The 18484-nt window shown below is 44.1% G+C and overlaps 1 protein-coding gene across 1 annotated transcript; it reads left to right on the forward strand.

Annotated features, from left to right (window-relative positions):
- Positions 1-16225: 16225 nt before the first annotated feature.
- LOC125533515 (peroxidase 5-like) lies at positions 16226-17909 on the forward strand. The gene is made up of 2 exons (XM_048696981.1): positions 16226-16752; positions 17047-17909. Exons 1-2 carry the CDS (start codon positions 16315-16317, stop codon positions 17611-17613), a joined length of 1005 nt encoding a protein of 334 aa, XP_048552938.1. The 5' UTR covers positions 16226-16314; the 3' UTR covers positions 17614-17909.
- Positions 17910-18484: the final 575 nt, after the last annotated feature.

An 18484-nucleotide genomic window follows, 5' to 3' on the forward strand; every position in this document is an offset into this window, starting at 1 on the left:
CTTTGCTTGAGGAGAAATTGCTTAAAGTTGATGATTTGGCTAGAAATGTTGATAGAATTTCTCTTGAGGTTGATTCTTTAAAGCTTAGATCTATTCCTCCTAAGCATGATATCAATGAGTCTCTCAAAGAAATGAGAATTTCCATTGATGAGTGCAAAGAAAGAACCACTAGGATGCGTGCTTCCAAAGATGCCTTTATTAAAGCGTGTTCCTCCAATTCCTATGAAAATCAAGATGAAGATCTAAAAGTTATTGATGTGTCCCCTATTAAATCTTTATTTTGCAATATTAATCTTGATGAAACTGAATATGATCTTCCTTTACCTAGAAGGCGTTCTAAAAATTCGGAGTATTTAGATCTTAATGATGAAATTGATGAAAGTAGGATTGAAAGAAATAAAAATCTTGATGTTGCTAAACCCACTATATTGGATTTCAAGGAATTTAATTATGAAAGTTGCTCTTTAATTGATTGTGTTTCCTTGTTGCAATCCGTGCTAAATGATCCACATGCTTATAGTCAAAATAAAGCCTTCACCGAACATATTGTTGATGCCTTGATGCAATCTTATGAAGAAAAACTTGAGTTGAAAGTTTATATCCCTAGAAAACTCTATGATGAGTGGGAACCAAATATTAAAATTAAAATTAAATATTATGAGTTTTATGCTTTGTGTGATTTGGGTGCTAGTGTCTCTACTATTGCCAAGACTTTGTGTGATTTGCTAGATTTCCGTAATTTTGATGATTGCTCTCTAAACTTGCATCTTGCGGATTCCACTATTAAGAAACCTATGGGAATGGTTAATGATGTTCTTATTGTTTCAAATAGGAATTATGTGCCCGTAGATTTCATTGTTCTTGATATAGATTGCAATCCTTCTTGCCCTATTATTCTTGGTAGACCTTTCTTTAGAACGGTTGGTGCGATTATTGATATGAAGGAAGGGAATATTAGATTTCAATTTCCATTAAAAAGGGCATGGAACAATTTACTAGAAATAAAATAAAATTACCATATGAAACTATCATGAGAGCCACTTATGGATTGCCTACCAAAGATGGCAATACCTAGATCTATCCTCGCTTTTATGCCTAGCTAGGGGCGTTAAACGATAGCGCTTGTTGGGAGGCAACCCAATTTTATTTTCATTCCTTACTTTTTGCTCCTGCTTAGTAATAAATAAATTATTTAGCCTCTGTTTTGGTTGTGTTTTTTGCGTCTAATTAGTGTTTGTGCCAAGTAGAACCGTTGGGAAGACTTGGGGAAAGTCTTGTTGAACTTGCTGTAAAAAACAGAAACTTTAGCGCTCACGAGAACTGCTGTCATTTTTATTTGAATAGTTATATTTAGTTAATTATTTTTGAAGATTATTAATAGATAAATTCCTCACGTCCATCAGTTTATTTTAGAATTTTTGGGGTTCCAGATCTTGCGCTAGATACAGATTACTAGACTGTTCTGTTTTTGACAGATTCTGTTTTTCGTGTGTTGTTTGCTTATTTTGATGAATCTATGGCTAGCAAAATAGTTTATAATCCATAGAGAAGTTGGAATACAGTAGGTTTAACACCAATATAAATAAAGAATGAGTTCATTACAGTACCTTGAAGTGGTCTTTTGTTTTCTTTCGCTAACGAAGCTCACGAGTTTTCTATTTTGAGTTTTGTGTTGTGAAGTTTTCAAGTTTGTGTGAATTCTTTTGATGGATCATGGAACAAGGAGTGGCAAGAGCCTAAGCTTGGGGATTACCATGGCACCCCCAAGATAATCCAAGGACACCAAAAAGTCAAAGCTTGGGGATGCCCCGGAAGGCATCCCCTCTTTCGTCCACTTCCATCAGTAATTTACTTGGAGCTATATTTTTATTCACCAACATAATATGTGTTTTTCTTGGAGGGTCTTGTATTATTTGTGTCTTTGTGTCTTAGTATAACATAATCATCCTTGATGTACACACCTTTTGATAGAGCCATACATGAATTAAAATTTGATAGAATACTCTATGTGCTTCACTTATATCTTTTGAGCTAAGTAGTTTTGCTCTATGTGCTTCACTTATATCTTTTGAGCTAGTAGTTTTGCTCTATGTGCTTCACTTATATCTTTTGAGCTAGATGGTTTTGCTCTATGTGCTTCACTTAGATCTTTTAGAGCACGGTGGTGGATTTGTTTGATCTCTCATGCTTCACTTAAATTATTTTGAGAGTCTCTTAATAGCATGGTAATTTTCTTAATAATAATATGCTTGGTATTTCAAGATTTGTGAAACTTTCTTTTGAGTGTGTTGAATACTAAGAAAAGATTGAAGCATGATAATTGTTTTGAGATATGGAGGTGATAATATTAAAGTCATGCTAGTTGAGTAGTTGTGAATTTCAAGAATACTTGTGTTAAAGTTTGTGATTCCCGTAGCATGCACGTATGGTGAACCGTTATGTGATGAAGTCGGAGCATAATTTATTTATTGATTGTCTTCCTTATGAGTGGCGGTCGGGGATGAGCGATGGTTTTTTCCTACCAATCTACCCCCCTAGGAGCATGCGCGTAATACTTTTCTTTGATAACTTCTAGATTTTTGCAATAAGTATATGAGTTCTTTATGACTAATGTTGAGTCCATGGATTATACGCACTCTCACCCTTCCACCTTTGCTAGCCTCTCTAATACCACGCACCTTTCGCCGGTATCATACACCTACCATATACCTTCCTCAAAACAGCCACCATACCTACCTATTATGGCATTTCCATAGCCATTCCGAGATATATTGCCATGCAACTTTCCACCGTTCCGTTTATCATGACACACTCCATCATTGTCATATTGCATATCCCGGTACACCGTTGGATGCATTCACATAGAGTCATATTTTGTTCTAAGTATTGAGTTGTAAGAAAAAAAGTGTGATGATCATCATTATTAGAGCATTGTCCCAGTGAGGAAAGAATGATGGACACTATGATTCCCCCATATGTCGGGATGAGACTCCGGACGAAAAAAAGAGAGGCCAAAGAAGCCCAAATAAAAAAAGGAGGCCATAAAAAAGAAGAGAAAAGGCCCAAACAAAAAAAATATAAATAAAAAATGAGAGAAAAAGAGAGAAGGGACAATGTTACTATCCTTTTACCACACTTATGCTTCAAAGTAGCACCATGATCTTCATAGTAGAGAGTCTCTCATGTTATCACTTTCATATACTAGTGGAAATTTTTCATTATAGAACTTGGCTTGTATATTCCAATGATGGGCTTCCTCAAATTGCCCTAGGTCTTCATGAGCAAGCAAGTTGGATGCACACCCACTTAGTTTCTTTTTGTGCTTTCACATACTTATAGCTCTAGTGCATCTGTTGCATGGCAATCCCTACTCACTCACATTGATATCTATTGATGGGCATCTCCATAGCCCGTTGATACGCCTAGTTGATGTGAGACTATCTTCCCCTCCTTTTTGTCTTCTCCACAACCACCATTCTATTCCACCTATAGTGCTATATCCATGGCTCACGCTCATGTATTGCGTGAAGATTGAAAAAGTTTTGAAAAAGTTAGAGTATGAAACAATTGCTTCGCTTGTCATCGGGGTTGTGCATGATTTAAATACTTTGTGTGGTGAAGATGGAGCATAGCCAGACTATATGGTTTTGTAGGGATAACTTTCTTTGGCCATGTTATTTTGAGAAGACATAATTGCTTTGTTAGTATGCTTGAAGTATTATTATTTTTATGTCAATATAAAATTTTGTCTTGAATCTTTCTAATCTGAATATTCATACCACAATTAAGAAGATTTGCATTGAAATTATGCCAAGTAGCACTCCGCATCAAAAATTCTCTTTTTATCATTTACCTACTCGAGGACGAGCAGGAATTAAGCTTGGGGATGCCTGATACGTCTCCAACGTATCTATAATTTTTGATTGCTCCATGCTATATTATCTACTGTTTTGGACTATATTGGGCTTTATTTTCCACTTTTATATTATTTTTGGGACTAACCTATTAACCGGAGGCCCAGCCCAGAATTGTTGTTTTTTTTCCTATTTAAGTGTTTCAAAGAAACGGAATATCAAACGGAGTCCAAACGGAATAAAATCTTCGGGAACGTGATTTTCTCACCGAACGTGATCCAGGAGACGTGGACCCTACTCCAAGGAACAAAAGAGGCGGTCACGAGGGTGGGGGCGCCCCCCTAGGGTGCGCCACCCTGCCTCGTGGGCCCCTCGTTGCTCCTCCGGCGTACTTCTTCCTCCTATATATACACACGTACCCCCAAACGATCATAACAGGAGCCAAAAACCTTATTCCACCGTCGCAACTTTCTGTATCCACGAGATCCCATCTTGGGGCCTGTTCCAGAGCTCCGCCGGAAGAGGGCCGTTATCACGGAGGGCTTCTACATCATCCTAGCCTCTCCGATGAAGTGTGAGTAGTTTACCTCAGACCTTCGGGTCCATAGTTAGTAGCTAGATGGCTTCTTCTCTCTCTTTGAATCTCAACACAAAGTTCTCCCCCTCTCTTGTGAAGATCTATTCGATGTAATCTTCTTTTTGCGGTGTGTTTGTTGAGACCGATGAATTATAGGTTTATGATCAAGTCTATCTATGAATAATATTTGAATCTTCTCTGAATTCTTTTATGTATGATTGGTTATCTTTGTCTCTTCGAATTATCCGTTTGGTTTGGCCAACTAGATTAGTAGTTCTTGCCATGGGAGAAGTGCTTAGCTTTGGGTTCGATCTTGCGGTGTCCTTACCTAGTGACAGAAGGGGCAGCAAGGCACGTATTGTATCGTTGCCATCAAGGATAACAAGATGTGGTTTATTTCATATTGCATGAGTTTATCTCTCTACATCATGTCATCTTGCTTAAGGCGTTACTCTGTTTTTAACTTAATACTCTAGATGCATGTTGGATAGCGGTCGATGAGTGGAGTAATAGTAGTAGATGCAGAATTGTTTTGATCTACTTGTCACGGACGTGATGCCTATATACATGATCATGCCTAGATATCCTCATAACTATGCTCAATTCTGTCAATTGCTCAACAGTAATTTGTTCACCCACCGTAGAATACTTATGCTCTTGAGAGAAGCCACTAGTGAAACCTATGGCCCCCGGGTCTATCCTCATCATATCAATCTCCATCACTTTAATCTTGCTTTGCTTTTTTACTTTGCTTTTACTTTTTACTTTGCATCTTTATACCAAAAAAAACCAAAAATATTATAGCTATCAGATCTCACTCTCGTAAGTGACCGTGAAGGTATTGACAACCCCTAATCACGTTGGTTGCGAGTAGCTATCGTTTTGTGCAGGTACGAAGGACTTGAGCGTGGGATCCTACTGGATTGATACCTTGGTTCTCAAAAATTGAGGGAAATACTTACACTACTCTTCTGCATCATCCCTTCCTCTTCAGGGAAAACCAACGCAAGCTCAAGACGTAGCAGAGACCGGGTGGCGGCGCAGTGAGTGGGGCGACGGCGCAGTGGGTCAGCGCAGTGGGTCGGGCTGGAAGTCGTGGCGGCAGGCCGTCGGCGGCGAGGACCGAGACGGCGAGGCGGGGCGCGGGGGTCGTCGGAGCGGGTGTGGATCGAGGGGGGGTAGATCTGGCAAGGGAGGGACGAAGGGATCGGGCGAATTAGCTAGGGGGGAAGATTACTAATGGCGCACCCCGTGGCAGTGCGCCATTAGTATGTTTTTTTATAGCAATGGCGCACTCCCGAGCGGTGCGCCATAAGTAATCTTTTTTTAGATAGCAATGGCGCACCAGCCAGTGGTGCGCCATAAGTATTTTTTGTTATTATTATTTTTTGTTGCATCTAATAATTTTTTAGAAAATGAATATTAATATGAAACAGTAATATTTTTATAAAAACAGTAATAATTTTTTTTAAAATATCATCAAATTTTTTATTTGAAAATATTTAGGAATATGAAAAAATATCATCAAATTTTTTATTTGAAAATATCATCAAATTTGTTATTTGAAAATATAATCAAATTTGTTTTTTTGGATTTTTAGTTGCATTCATTTGTGACGGTGGAGCGGGGGAGGGTGCGGGGGCTCGTTAGCGGCGGTGGAGCGGGGTGTCCTCGGCGGCGGTGGAGCGGGGGAGGGTGCGGTGGGTCGTCGGCGGCGGTGGAGCGGGGAAGGGTGCGGTGGGTCGTCGGCGGCGGTGAAGGGGGGAGGAAGCGGTGGGTCGTCGGCGGCGGAGGAGCAGGGAAGGGTGCGGTGGGTGCTCGGCGGCGAGGGGGATAGCGATCGAGATGGAGGGGGATCGAGATCGAGTGTCCTCATGAATATTCAATATTTTTTCATATCGAATATGAAAAAATATCATCAAATTTGAAAAAATATTCATGAATTCAAAAGGTGCCCATGAAATTTAAAAACATTCATGAGTTCAAAAAGTTTCCATGAAATATAATCGAGAAATGAAGACTACGATTTAAATACAATTGATCTTAGTTAGCTATCTTTTCACAATCTTCTTTCCCTTCTTTTTCGCAAATAGAGTTCTTCTATTGAACGGACGTCCTTTAGGTAAGGTGGTCCTCTTCTTCTTGTGGTGTATGGCACTTCATCGTCGTCGTCATGTTCCATCTTCGGGTCGCCGTACTTGTCGAAGTCTTGCTCATTGGCGACTCCATCCATTCCGATGATCTTCCTTTTGCCTCTCCTCATGACAACACGACTGGGTTTTGACGGGTCGATAATGAAGAAGCATTGGTACACTTGGGAAGCCAGTACCCATGGCTCATTTTTCACGGTGATGTTTGCGCCCGAGGTCTTGGATTTGGCTTCGGGTATAACCATGGTGGTGAAATACCGGTCTTCTTTTATGACGCTCTTGGCCCATCTGACACGGAACATCGGGACCTTCTCTCCAGCGTAGCTCAGCTCCCAGATCTCCTCGATCCTTTTGTAGTATCTGTCATTTTCATTACCGGTGTAGGATTCCATCGTTACCCCGAAGTTCTGATAACCATCTCTCTTCATGTCCTTGTCCTCGGTGTAGAATGTGTCGCCGTTGATATCGTACGCCTCATAGGTCATCAGGTTGTGCTCGGCGCCCTGTGACAAGGCGAATATGAGTTTTTCTTTCGTGGAAGAATCCTTATGTAAAGGGTACGACAGAAGCTTCTTCTTGAACCAACGCATGAAACATGAGTTGTGCTCTTTGATTATATCTCCGTCCGTCCTCTGTTGGCCTAGGTCATTGTACGTCTTCTCAATAAAGGTTTTGTGCTCTACCACCCAAGTATCGACCACGTCTATGTGTTGTAGCGTGATTAGGTTTGCTCTTTCAAAGTCGGCGAGTCGACCCTCCAAGTCGACATGCATTTCGCGGCGACCCTCGCGGTGACCCCATCCAGCGAGCCTGCTGAGGTGCCTGTTGACGGGCAGACCAACGGGGTTCTCGATGCCAAGATAATTCATGCAGTAGGAGATGCACTCTTCGGTCAGAAAGCCCCTGGCTATGCTTCCTTCTGGACGTGACATGTTGTGAACGTATCCTTTGATGATACCATTCATCCTTTCGAACGACATCATGTGTGCAGGAACGTCGGCCCGAGTTGGATGATATCCTCCACGATATGGACCAGCAGATGCACCATAACGTCAAAGAATGCGGGCGGGAAGTACATCTCAAGCTCTCATAGTATCACCACGATCTCTTCCTGTAGCCTTCTGAGTTATCTCACGCCAACCGACTTCCAAGAGATGACGTCAAAAATTTGCATATGCCAAATAGCGTTTCACGGACGTGCGCGTCCATGATCCCATGGATTGCAACTGGAAGTATCTGCGTCATCAGCACGTGACAGTCGTGAGACTTCATCCCGCTGAACTTCTGCTTCGCTGGGTCTAGGTATCTGCTTATCTTCCCCGCGTAACCGTAAGGAAGTTTTACTCCTACGAGGCAGGTGAAAAACTGCTCAATCTCCTCTTGACTTAGAGTGAAGTACGCGGGAGGATAGTCATTTCCGGTCTTCTTGTCCTTTTTGCCTTTGCGACGACTTTCCGTGTCCTGCTTCGCCTCATCATCATCATCATTAGCGTGAAGCTCCTCCCTGATGCCCATTGATTTCAAGTCTGCCCTTGCTTTCGGCCCATTTTTGGGCCTCGCTGGCATGTTGAGCAGGGTACCAAGCAGACTCTCGCACACGTTCTTCGTGATATGCATGACATCAAGACTGTGAGGCACACGGTGGATCTTCTAGTATGGCAAGTCCCAGAAAACAGACCTTGTTTTCCATACCTTCAGCAGCGGCTCTGGCTCCTTTTGCTTCTTTCCCGGCTCTGGCGCCTTTTGCTTCTCTCCCGGCAGTGGGCAATCTTTCCAATTTTTCAACAGCTCATCTATTTCCTTGCCGCTCCTCGTACGCGGGCGTGTTCGGGGTTCGGTTTCACCATCGAACAGATCCTTGTGTTTTCTCCACGGGTTGTCATCGCGAAGCCACCTTCGATGTTCCATGAACACGGTTTTCAAAGCCCTGGGATCTCTATCTAGCTGGCGATACGTTGTGTCATCCATGCACCTGGCGCATCCAGAAAATCCGTGGACCACCTGCCCCGCGAGATATCCGTAACCGAGATAGTCGTGCACCGTCGTGAGCAGTGCGGCTCTCATAGGGAAATATTCTTTCTCTGCAGCGTCCCACGTATTGGCTGGCGTTTTCCACAACGTGTCTATCTCCTCTTTCAGCAGCCCCAGATATAGATTGATGTCGTTCCCTAGTTGTTTCGGCCCTTTAGTTAGCATACTCATGTGAATGCACTTCCTCTTCATGCACAACCAGGGGGTAGGTTGTACATCCACACAAACACATGCCAGGCGTTATGTGTGCTTCTCTGGCTGCCAAACAGATTGACTCCATCGGTGCTCGCGCCCAGCACGATGTTCCTTGGATCGTCCCCAAATTCTGGGTGTTCAAAGTTCAACGCTTGCCACTGGCTCACATCCTTAGGGTGACTCAACATTTTGTCTTTTTTATTTACCTCCGGATCATTTCCATCATCTTCTCGCTTTTTCTCCTCCCTATCCTCGTGCCAACGCAGGAGCTTTGCTAGATTAGGGTCCGCGAAATACCGCTGCAGACGAGGAGTGATCGGAAAGTACCACACCACTTTTCGAGGAGCTTTCTTCCTCTTCTTGTATCGAGTGACGCCGCACACCGGACATATGGTAGACTCCGTGTGCTCGTCCCGATAAATAATGCAATTGTTCATGCACACATGGTATTTCACGTGTGGTAAATCCAGAGGACACACGATTTTCTTCGCCTCCTCGAAACTGGTCGGGCACTTGTTCCCCTTGGGAAGACATTCGTGCCAGAATGACATGTTCTCGTCGAAGCATGCGTCGGTCATTTTGTATTTTACCTTCATCTCCAGAGCCATGAGCGTTACTTTCAGGCGGGTATCCTCGGGCCTGCATCCTTCATACAATGGAGAAACCACGTCTATCTCCAGTTGATCCAACTTGGCTTTCTCTCGGGCGGCAGCTCTTGCATTATCCGTCTTCTTGAGAAGCAGCTCTTAAATATGAGGGTCCTGCACCCAGCCCATCGATGGTCCATCTTCGTCTGCTCCGGCATCTTCATCTTCATGATCATGCCCTTCGTCTTGATCTTCCTCATCATCATGTCCTGCATCTTCTACATGATGACTGTGTACAGCATCACCGTCGTGATCATGTCCTGAAGATTCTTCGTCTCCTCGCCCGCCCGAGCCGCGGTGGTTGTCTTGCTGCCCTTCCTCATTTCTTGCCCGGCCCCCATGGACGACTTCATAGTCATCTTCATCACCTTGCCACCGATAGCCATCCATGAAACCACGCAAGAGCAGGTGGTCCCGCACCTGCCCGGAATCCGGGTCCGCAATAAGGCTCTTCAGCTTGCATCTTGGACACGGACATCTTATCTCCGTCTCGTTCTTTTGAAGCATCTCGGCCTTCACGGAGCTCAAAAACCTATTCACGATGCCTTCGGTCATCGTGCGGACCATGGTCGCCTGCGGGGTTGAGCAAAACAATATTTTAGAACCAAGAAAAAATCTGGCATGACTTTTCCTAAAAATATGATAAAAAAGAATGCATAGTGCCAAAATTCTCGCCAAAACGGAAATGAATCAACATTCCGGCAAAATATTGGCAACTATCGTATTTCAAATACCGGTACGTGCAAACACAAACATATATGCAACACCATAAACATATGCAACACCACAAACATACATAGATCTAGTAAGGCCATAAAAAGTGCATGTGCACTTTGTTGGAGGGAGAAAAAAAGTAGATCTACAACATAAAGATAACTTTCCCCTTACTTACCTATCAAAAAAAAGGTAATTTAACCATTTAATTTGGATGAATCTATGGTGCAAATGAGGTGAGGAGGAGGAGGCAGCCGAGACAAGTTTGGAGGAGGAGGTGGAGAGAATGAAGTGGGAAAAGTGAGTGTGTAGGTGTGGCTGTCCAAAATATCTAGCTGGTCCCAGGTTACTAATGGCGCACCACCCACAAATGCGCCATTAGTAACCCTGATTACTAATGGCGGACCAGCTTGTGGTGCGCCATTAGTAGTTTTGTAAAAAAAACAAAATGATAGTAGTGGCGCGCCATTAGTATTTTTGGAAAAAAAGACACTAATGGCGCACCAGCCCATGGCGCGCCACTGCTATATAGTAGTGGTGCACCACATGTCTGGTACGCCATTAGTGTCTATATTATCTATAGCCCTTTTCCTAGTAGTGTTAAAGTAATCAACCAACATCGGCAAGAGCGCCAACACCAATATTCCAGGGACAAAAAACCAAACAACCAGGTCGAAGTCGCCGAGAGCCAAGAGTACCAATCACTATTGTCGAGGACGTAGCAGTCGGGACAGATATTGCAAGGACAATCCTCCTCGCGGCGACCATGAGAAAAAAAATCCAAATCCGATCTGCCGAAGCAAGATCTGAAGAACCATACCTAGAAAAAATATTAATCTTCCAACACCACCATTGACGTCGGGAAAAAGATCTCGCCGTTGAACGAAGGGACAAAGGTTATTTATTGTAGACGATGTCATCTTCAACGAAGAGGACGACTACCGAAAATTTAAATCAAACTTCGTGCAATAATGGTTGAGAAGAAAAAGGCGACTGTGGGAAGCCATCACTAGCGGTGAACCAAAAGCTTATAACTCACAAGTTTAACGAGTGTGTCATGGTTCCGCTCGTTAAACATGCTTATAACAAGCTTAACAAACAAGCTAAAGACTTTCATGGGCCACTTGTCAAGTGGTTGTTTGGATAAGTAGGATTAACGTCTAGTTTTAAGAAAACACATTTTAGTTGGATTTTTCCAGAAAACTAGTTTTACCAATAATTCAGTTAGAAATAATTAAGTATACACAAAACCTTGTTTTAATGATAAAACATGTTTAAAACACGAGGGTTGCACCGTGCAGCCCCGTAAGAGATGGACGCGTCCAGTTGGATGCCGGCACTCTCGTCGTACTTCCTGAATGGGATCCATCACTGTCGCGACCGAAGAGAGAGTAGCGCTGCAGCTGGCCTGTTTGGTAGACATCATAGCCAGTGATGATTCCTTGGGCAGCAGTGAAGGTGAGGATCGACGAAGATGCACCTTTGTGGCCTCAAGGAGTATCGTGATAGACAGATTGGTTAAATTTTAGGTCTTTGATTATTATTGTTTTATCTTGAAGCCTTCTTCTAGGGTTTAGGGCTAGGAGGGCTGAAGGCCCGGTCTAGCCTAGATGCATAAGCAAGAGTAGCTTGGATACAAAGTGACGCACTTGGCATAGCCCAATACCTTTCTATGTCTATTCTGGACCATTAGTTCCACACCGACTATATCTCGCATTTACCGAGACGATAGAGAGCCCTCGATGAAGTGTGTACAGTACTTCAACCAACCCATCTTAGATTAAAGAAAATAGAAATTATAAAGGGGGAGAACACGGGTTCGATCTGTGGTCCGAGGAGATCAACGAGGTTGGTAGACGCTCTGCCCACTTCTCGTCAGTGGTTAGTAGTAGGGACGCGACCTACTTGAAGCGACCCGGGCCAGTCTTTTTCGTTTTTTTCTTCTTCTCCTTTTTTTTTCATCTATTATTTTTTCCTTCTCATTTTTTTGCATTTGTTTCTTCTTCTTTTTTCATATTCTTTTCGAATTTGTTTTCTTTTTGGGTTTTAATTTTTTAGTTATCATTGTTCCTTTCATTTTCTGTTACATTTTTTGTATATGTCAACAATATTTTTTAATACACGTTTCACATTTATCATATACAAATTTAACAATTTTTATATAAGGTCAATATTTTAAAATGCTCGATTACATTTTTCCAATACATGATCAATAATTTTTAATACATTTTAAATTTTTTTCAATGCTTGATTAAAAGTTTTCAAATAAAAATATTAATTTTTTTGAATACATGGTCAACATATTTTATAAACACAGTTAACATGTTTCAAATGCTTGATTAACATTTTTTAAACACTTGTTCAATATTTTTTCAACTACTTGATTAACATTTTCATATACATGATTAAAAAATTCATCATTTTTTAACACATGCTCAACATTTTTATATAAGCATTTAACATTTCTCAAATACTTGATTAACATTTTTAAATACTTGTTCAGCATGTTTTTTCAAATGCTTTCTTAACATTTTTATATAAATGATCAATATTTTTCAAATACTTTTTCAACATTTTTCAAATACTTGTTCTATATATTTCAGATATCTGTTCAACATTTTTTCACACGCTTGGTTAATTTTTTTATATACATGATCGAAAAAATTTCAAATACTTGTTCAACAGTTTTTAAATACTTGTTCAATATTTTTCAAATGCTTTTTTGGCAACATATATATTTAAAATATTTTAAAGTATAAATAAAAATACAAAAATAAAGCAAAAAAAAGAAATCAAAAAACGCGAATAAAACAAGAAAAAGAGCTCGTGGCTTCCCCCGCACATGGGCCGGCCTAACTCGCCTGCCCCTTCAGCGAGTCAGCAGCCAGACTCGCTGAAGGCGAGATATAGAGGCACCCTAGTAGTTCATTTATAGGTCAACCATAACACTATGGGCCGCTCGACCAACGGTGCACGCAGTCGTCGGGATGGGATCGTCAGAAACAGCACAGAGAGAGGAACATTAGATGACAGCTAGATTTGTGCATGAGGAAGTGAGTGAGTTAGCGTTCACTCTACTAGCCAGCGCCTCGTTATATAGGCCCACGACCGAGTCCGCGAACTGCCCACGGTCTAACGTCTTGTATAGTGGCACTATTGTAGCAACTCGTCAATTAATCCGAGATTAATTAACCATTTCTGACCGGCAAAAATAAGGCACGGCTCATTCTCGCAACCCGTGGAGCGCACACATGTCATGACGAGACGAGGTGAGGCAGGCAACGGAGGAGGCGAAGCGCACATGAACAACTCGTCTTCTCAAGCTCCCAATGGCATGTCGTAGAGCAGTCATTATAAAGGGGTCTCACTCTCACTCCACTATCAGTGTGATACTAAATTTCTCACCACTTGCAATGTACCTAAATGAGCCTTAGAGATTAATCAGGGTTTATTGTCTTATATGTGCCAAAGCCCATCTATAATCCAATAATCCGCCACCAGATCTCGAGGCACATAAGTTTGTCAACTGTTTCGAACAATGTTTGATTACCAAAAAATAGTGGATATTGTTAAGTTGAACTTCTAACTAGAGCAACAAGATTAGATTTCTTCATAACTGAACAATGAAGTATGCCTTGAATTGTTAGTTTAGCATGCAGAAGTTTCGCCTATTGTCAGCTGATGCGTGGTTGCCGAAAGCTAAACCCCATGGATGAAGCATATTAGCCATACTCGCTACCTTCTCGTGAGCTTCCTAGATATTACCAATACCCAATCTCATAGGTTGTAACCAGCTGCCAGGATCACATAAATGTGTTCTTTCAAAGAATGCTCTCTAGAATAGCATTTTGCTTACACAAACTTTGAAACACATTAAGACAAAAGTTAGTCTGCCTTACAGATTATGATAGTATTGCATCCTCAATGAAGTGGGTTAGTAAGGATACTCTCTCGAGTTGACCGTTGGATTGTTTTTCCAGGACCTAATTCATGGGATCTCCGATCACATAGGTTGGGTTACCGCCATGGCAACTAACATGGGCCTCATGCCCATCTCCCTCGATGAATTTCTATCACAAGCCGTGATAGCCCTTTCGTAAGATTCTTAGCCATCTGGATATAATCCAACGGTATTACTTCAGAGTTTCTAAAATGACAAATCAATGAAAATGACAAATCTTTTGCTCTCCTTGCCGGCTTGCTGTTATGGCCCATGGCTTACGGTTGTCCGTGTGAATAGACATGTTCCGGGTTGCGGTTTCGGACAGCAAAATATGTCGCTGCTCCTAGCCAGGCAGCCAGCCGTTTTGGGCTGGGGGCAACGGTTTACCCGTACGCGGTACGCGGTACGCGCCTTCCAACTTTTTTGCCATGTGCAGGCTACGTCATAAGCCTAATCTATGCACCGTGAATCGGAAAGCCGATGCTTCTCTGTTCGAAAGAAAAGGGGCCGACGAGTGATCATCGATGACAGCATGTCAAAGGTTACACCACTCACAAGATTCCAAGACATCACCCGGTTTATAGCATAAAAACAGCGTTCACATTGCTTTCGTTTCGCTCGAGCCACAACCTTCCTGCTTCTCGCCATGCGCGGGAGTATGTATGCATCTGACCGACCGCCACTTCCAACGCACTCAGTTAACGCAGTCAGCTATGTTTTTCTACATGAATATTCACCTATCATGTGATGTCGATCGAGGAACCCTCCTATAAAATTTTGAACTTGCTCCCTCGATCCACACTCTGCGTCTTTGCCGGGACGAATGATCCGTCGTTACCTTGAGCTCAGACCAACTCAGACGGCAAGAGTCCACATAAGTCTTGTCATGACCCGAGCCCGATCTACCAAACACGCACGGTCTGCATCACTGCATGTGCACTGCAGATTAATCTGTGGATCTGTATCTGTACTTCCTTGTTCTTGGTTAAAACATACAGTATCTCCGCTTGGCCTAAATAGCATTCTTATCTTGCTGCATTCGATCGCATGCATCACCACGTCTGAAACCATGTGGCCGCATGCATATTCAGTTGGTGCATGCAGAGGCCGAAAGAGTAGTAAATTTCCTCCTTTTCGAAAAGAAGAACTCATGGCCAGCTAGCTGCTAAGGTTGCTACAGACAATAGATGCTCTGCAACAATGTCGTAACTTCTCAGTTCCATGGTTAAGCTTGAAGAAATAGGGACAGTCATTCGCGCCCTGCTGGATTCGTTCTAGCTGTGGCGCATTTGCTATTTCTGCTTGCATCTCTACACTGACTGGATGGAGCTTGCCTGTCAGGAATCGGGATTTGCTAGCTATGCATGCCGTGTGTATCCGATGCCTCTGCCCCTTTTAGGCGTTTGCTACATGCAGAAAAAACGAAGACACAGCAGCATCTAAAATCTAAAATAGAGTAAAGGTACTCATTGGACCATTCAGGTTATATAGTTAAGATTGAGCAATCGGACTCCCCCAACATGCAACGAGGCCTCAATGATTAAGCTTGGTTTGGTCACAAATATAGTAGTACGTACTACTACAAATCTCAGTTCCGGAGATGAACAAGACTACCAGCTCAGACAGAGCTGAATTATCAAGGAGACGCAAGTCATACTTCAGTCTTGGCTGTAATTAAATCGTCCAAACAACAACGCAAGCAGTAGTATCTGCCAACTTTTTTTAGTTCTAGTGTCAGGACATGACAGTTCTTGCATGCACGACGCCGCCGTGGCATTACAAGATGCAGCAACAATCGCCACTTCATCTTCCTCGCAAAAATGGAGTGCATACGCAGCTCTGGGGGAATCCATGGCTTGACATAGTACTGCATGCAGGTGAAAATATTGGAGTGCCGCAGATCTCGCAGCCTTTCCATTGCCAGCAATCATGGCAGAAAAGCCATGGCCGCGCGCGACCCCACTCTGTCCACCACATATTTCCACTACCAACCCTTTTCCTCCTCCGGCCGCACATGCACCGCCAATCGGTCGAGATTCCCCTTAATCCCTTCCCTCCAATGTTTAATCGTTCGTAAACCTTCTACTATTTAACACGCTCCACTCATCAGCTCTCCCCTTCCTTAGCAGAGAAGTATAGCTAAGCCACTAAGCCAGTGTATAAAGAGTGTCAGTGCCAACAGAGCGAGTACCAGCAAGCGGCAATGGAGGTCCAGATGAGACGGGGCGGCGCGATGGGCCTGGTCCAGGCGGCGGCGGTGGTACTCTCCTACGTGGTGCTGATCATGGCGTCGACGGCGGGGGTGCGCGCGCAGCTGCGGGTGGGGTTCTACGACAGCTCGTGCCCGGCGGCGGAGATCATCGTGCAGCAGGAGGTGAGCAAGGCGGTGTCCGGCAACCCGGGCCTCGCGGCGGGCCTCCTCCGGCTCCACTTCCACGACTGCTTCGTGGGCGGCTGCGAGGCGTCGGTGCTGGTCGACTCCACCAAGGGCAACACGGCGGAGAAGGACGCCGGGCCCAACACGAGCCTGCGCGGGTTCGAGGTGGTCGACCGGATCAAGGCGCGGGTGGAGCAGGCCTGCTTCGGCGTCGTCTCCTGCGCCGACATCCTCGCCTTCGCTGCCAGGGACAGCGTCGCGCTGGTACGTGCCGTAAAGCAAACCCATGCATCATTAGCCCCGGCTTTAATATAATCGGCTGCATTTTGTGGTTAATACAGTATATAAACTGTCGCTTTAGGAAACCACACAGCACATGATCATATGGGTTTATCAGAATCTGAGTACGTAAAGCTTATGTGATCTGCCATCTGTGTCCCCTGCCTTTCTCCTTTTCTTTCTGTGCACCACATGACGCTACTAGCTGCACCTGCATGCGCACACGATGCCGTTGTTTAGTCTGTCAATCGCTGATGGTGACTGTGTGTGCGCACGCAGACCGGCGGGAACGCGTACCAGGTGCCCGCGGGGCGGAGGGACGGGAGCGTGTCGCGGGCGCAGGACACGGGCGGCAACCTGCCGCCCCCGACCCCCAACGTGAACCAGCTCACCAAGATCTTCGCCTCCAAGGGGCTCAGCCAGAAGGACCTGGTGACCCTGTCCGGCGCGCACACCATCGGCGGCTCGCACTGCAGCTCCTTCAGCAGCCGCCTGCAGACGCCGTCCCCGACGGCGCAGGACCCGACCATGGACCCCGGCTACGTGGCGCAGCTGGCGCAGCAGTGCGGCGCGTCCGCTGCGCCGGGGCCGCTGGTGCCCATGGACGCCGTCACCCCCAACTCCTTCGACGAAGGGTTCTACAAGGGCGTCATGTCCAACCGGGGCCTGCTCGCCTCCGACCAGGCGCTGCTCAGCGACGGGAACACCGCCGTGCAGGTGGTCTCCTACGCCAACGACCCGGCCACCTTCCAGAGCGACTTCGCCGCTGCCATGGTCAAGATGGGGTACATCGGCGCGCTCACCGGCAGCAGCGGCAAGATCAGGGCCAACTGCAGAGTCGTATGATCGGTCCATCCATGGCGACATGCATCAAGGATCATCTTTCTTGTTTAGAAGAGTGGCGATGGATTCATTTGGATTGGACGTGGACCCGTGGTAGCACTTAGCGTTCTTATTTGACCATGTACGTAGTACTCCGCCTATTCTTTTGCTCATCGATCGATATGTATTGATTCATTCTCGGCTGAGGTGTGTGTGTGTCTTTTGAGGAAATTGTAACTAGCTACTACTAGCTTTGTGAATTGTGAGTGTTCGTGTGCCAAATTGATGATACTAAATAAATAAAAATACAATGTTAATTATCTTGTAGTGAGATTAAGGATTCATCTGTCAGCTCCATCCGGACGTGTTTCTACTTTGAACAGAGTATGGTCCGGACCATCAATCGAAGCATTAAAAATGTCTTTCAAAAAAACGAGCATGAAAAATGCCATCGTGCATGCTACCTTTTTCCTTGAAGGAAAATCAACATGTTACATATCAAAGGAAAATAAATGGATTACTGAAAATTTAAAATTCTTCCGCTTCATTTGTCATCACCTCACGCACTCTCTCTCTCTCTCTCTCTCTCTCTCTCTCTCTCTTTCCTTTTTCCTTTTTTTTGAAACAATCACCTCACGCACTCAACACAGGAAGAAGACCACACTGCCACTCGTCATGATTCTGAAGAGTTGCCTAATTGGGTTGTGGCAGCTCAGCAACCCAATAAATCATCTGATAGTTTCAATTGTGATTTCCTTCAAATATGTTGGCACGTTGTAAGGAAGAATTTCTATGACTTGTGTGAATAGTTTTAGTAGGACTCTCTGTGTGGAAAATGCCAATGATGCCCAAGCTGCTTGGAGACCATTTTCAAAACATCATTTTCTGCAGCGCC

This window comes from Triticum urartu, chromosome 1, assembly GCF_003073215.2.
Source record: "Triticum urartu cultivar G1812 chromosome 1, Tu2.1, whole genome shotgun sequence".
In the NCBI taxonomy this organism is placed as follows: domain Eukaryota; kingdom Viridiplantae; phylum Streptophyta; class Magnoliopsida; order Poales; family Poaceae; genus Triticum; species Triticum urartu.

What these genes read in the sequence shown, in the direction of transcription:
- LOC125533515 (XM_048696981.1), top strand. Translation starts at nt 16,315, where the DNA reads ATGGAGGTCCAGATGAGACGGGGCGGCGCGATGGGCCTGGTCCAGGCG. An exon ending in CCAGGGACAGCGTCGCGCTG is followed by an intron (nt 16,753 to 17,046) that starts GTACGTGCCGTA and finishes GTGCGCACGCAG; the next exon opens with ACCGGCGGGAACGCGTACCA.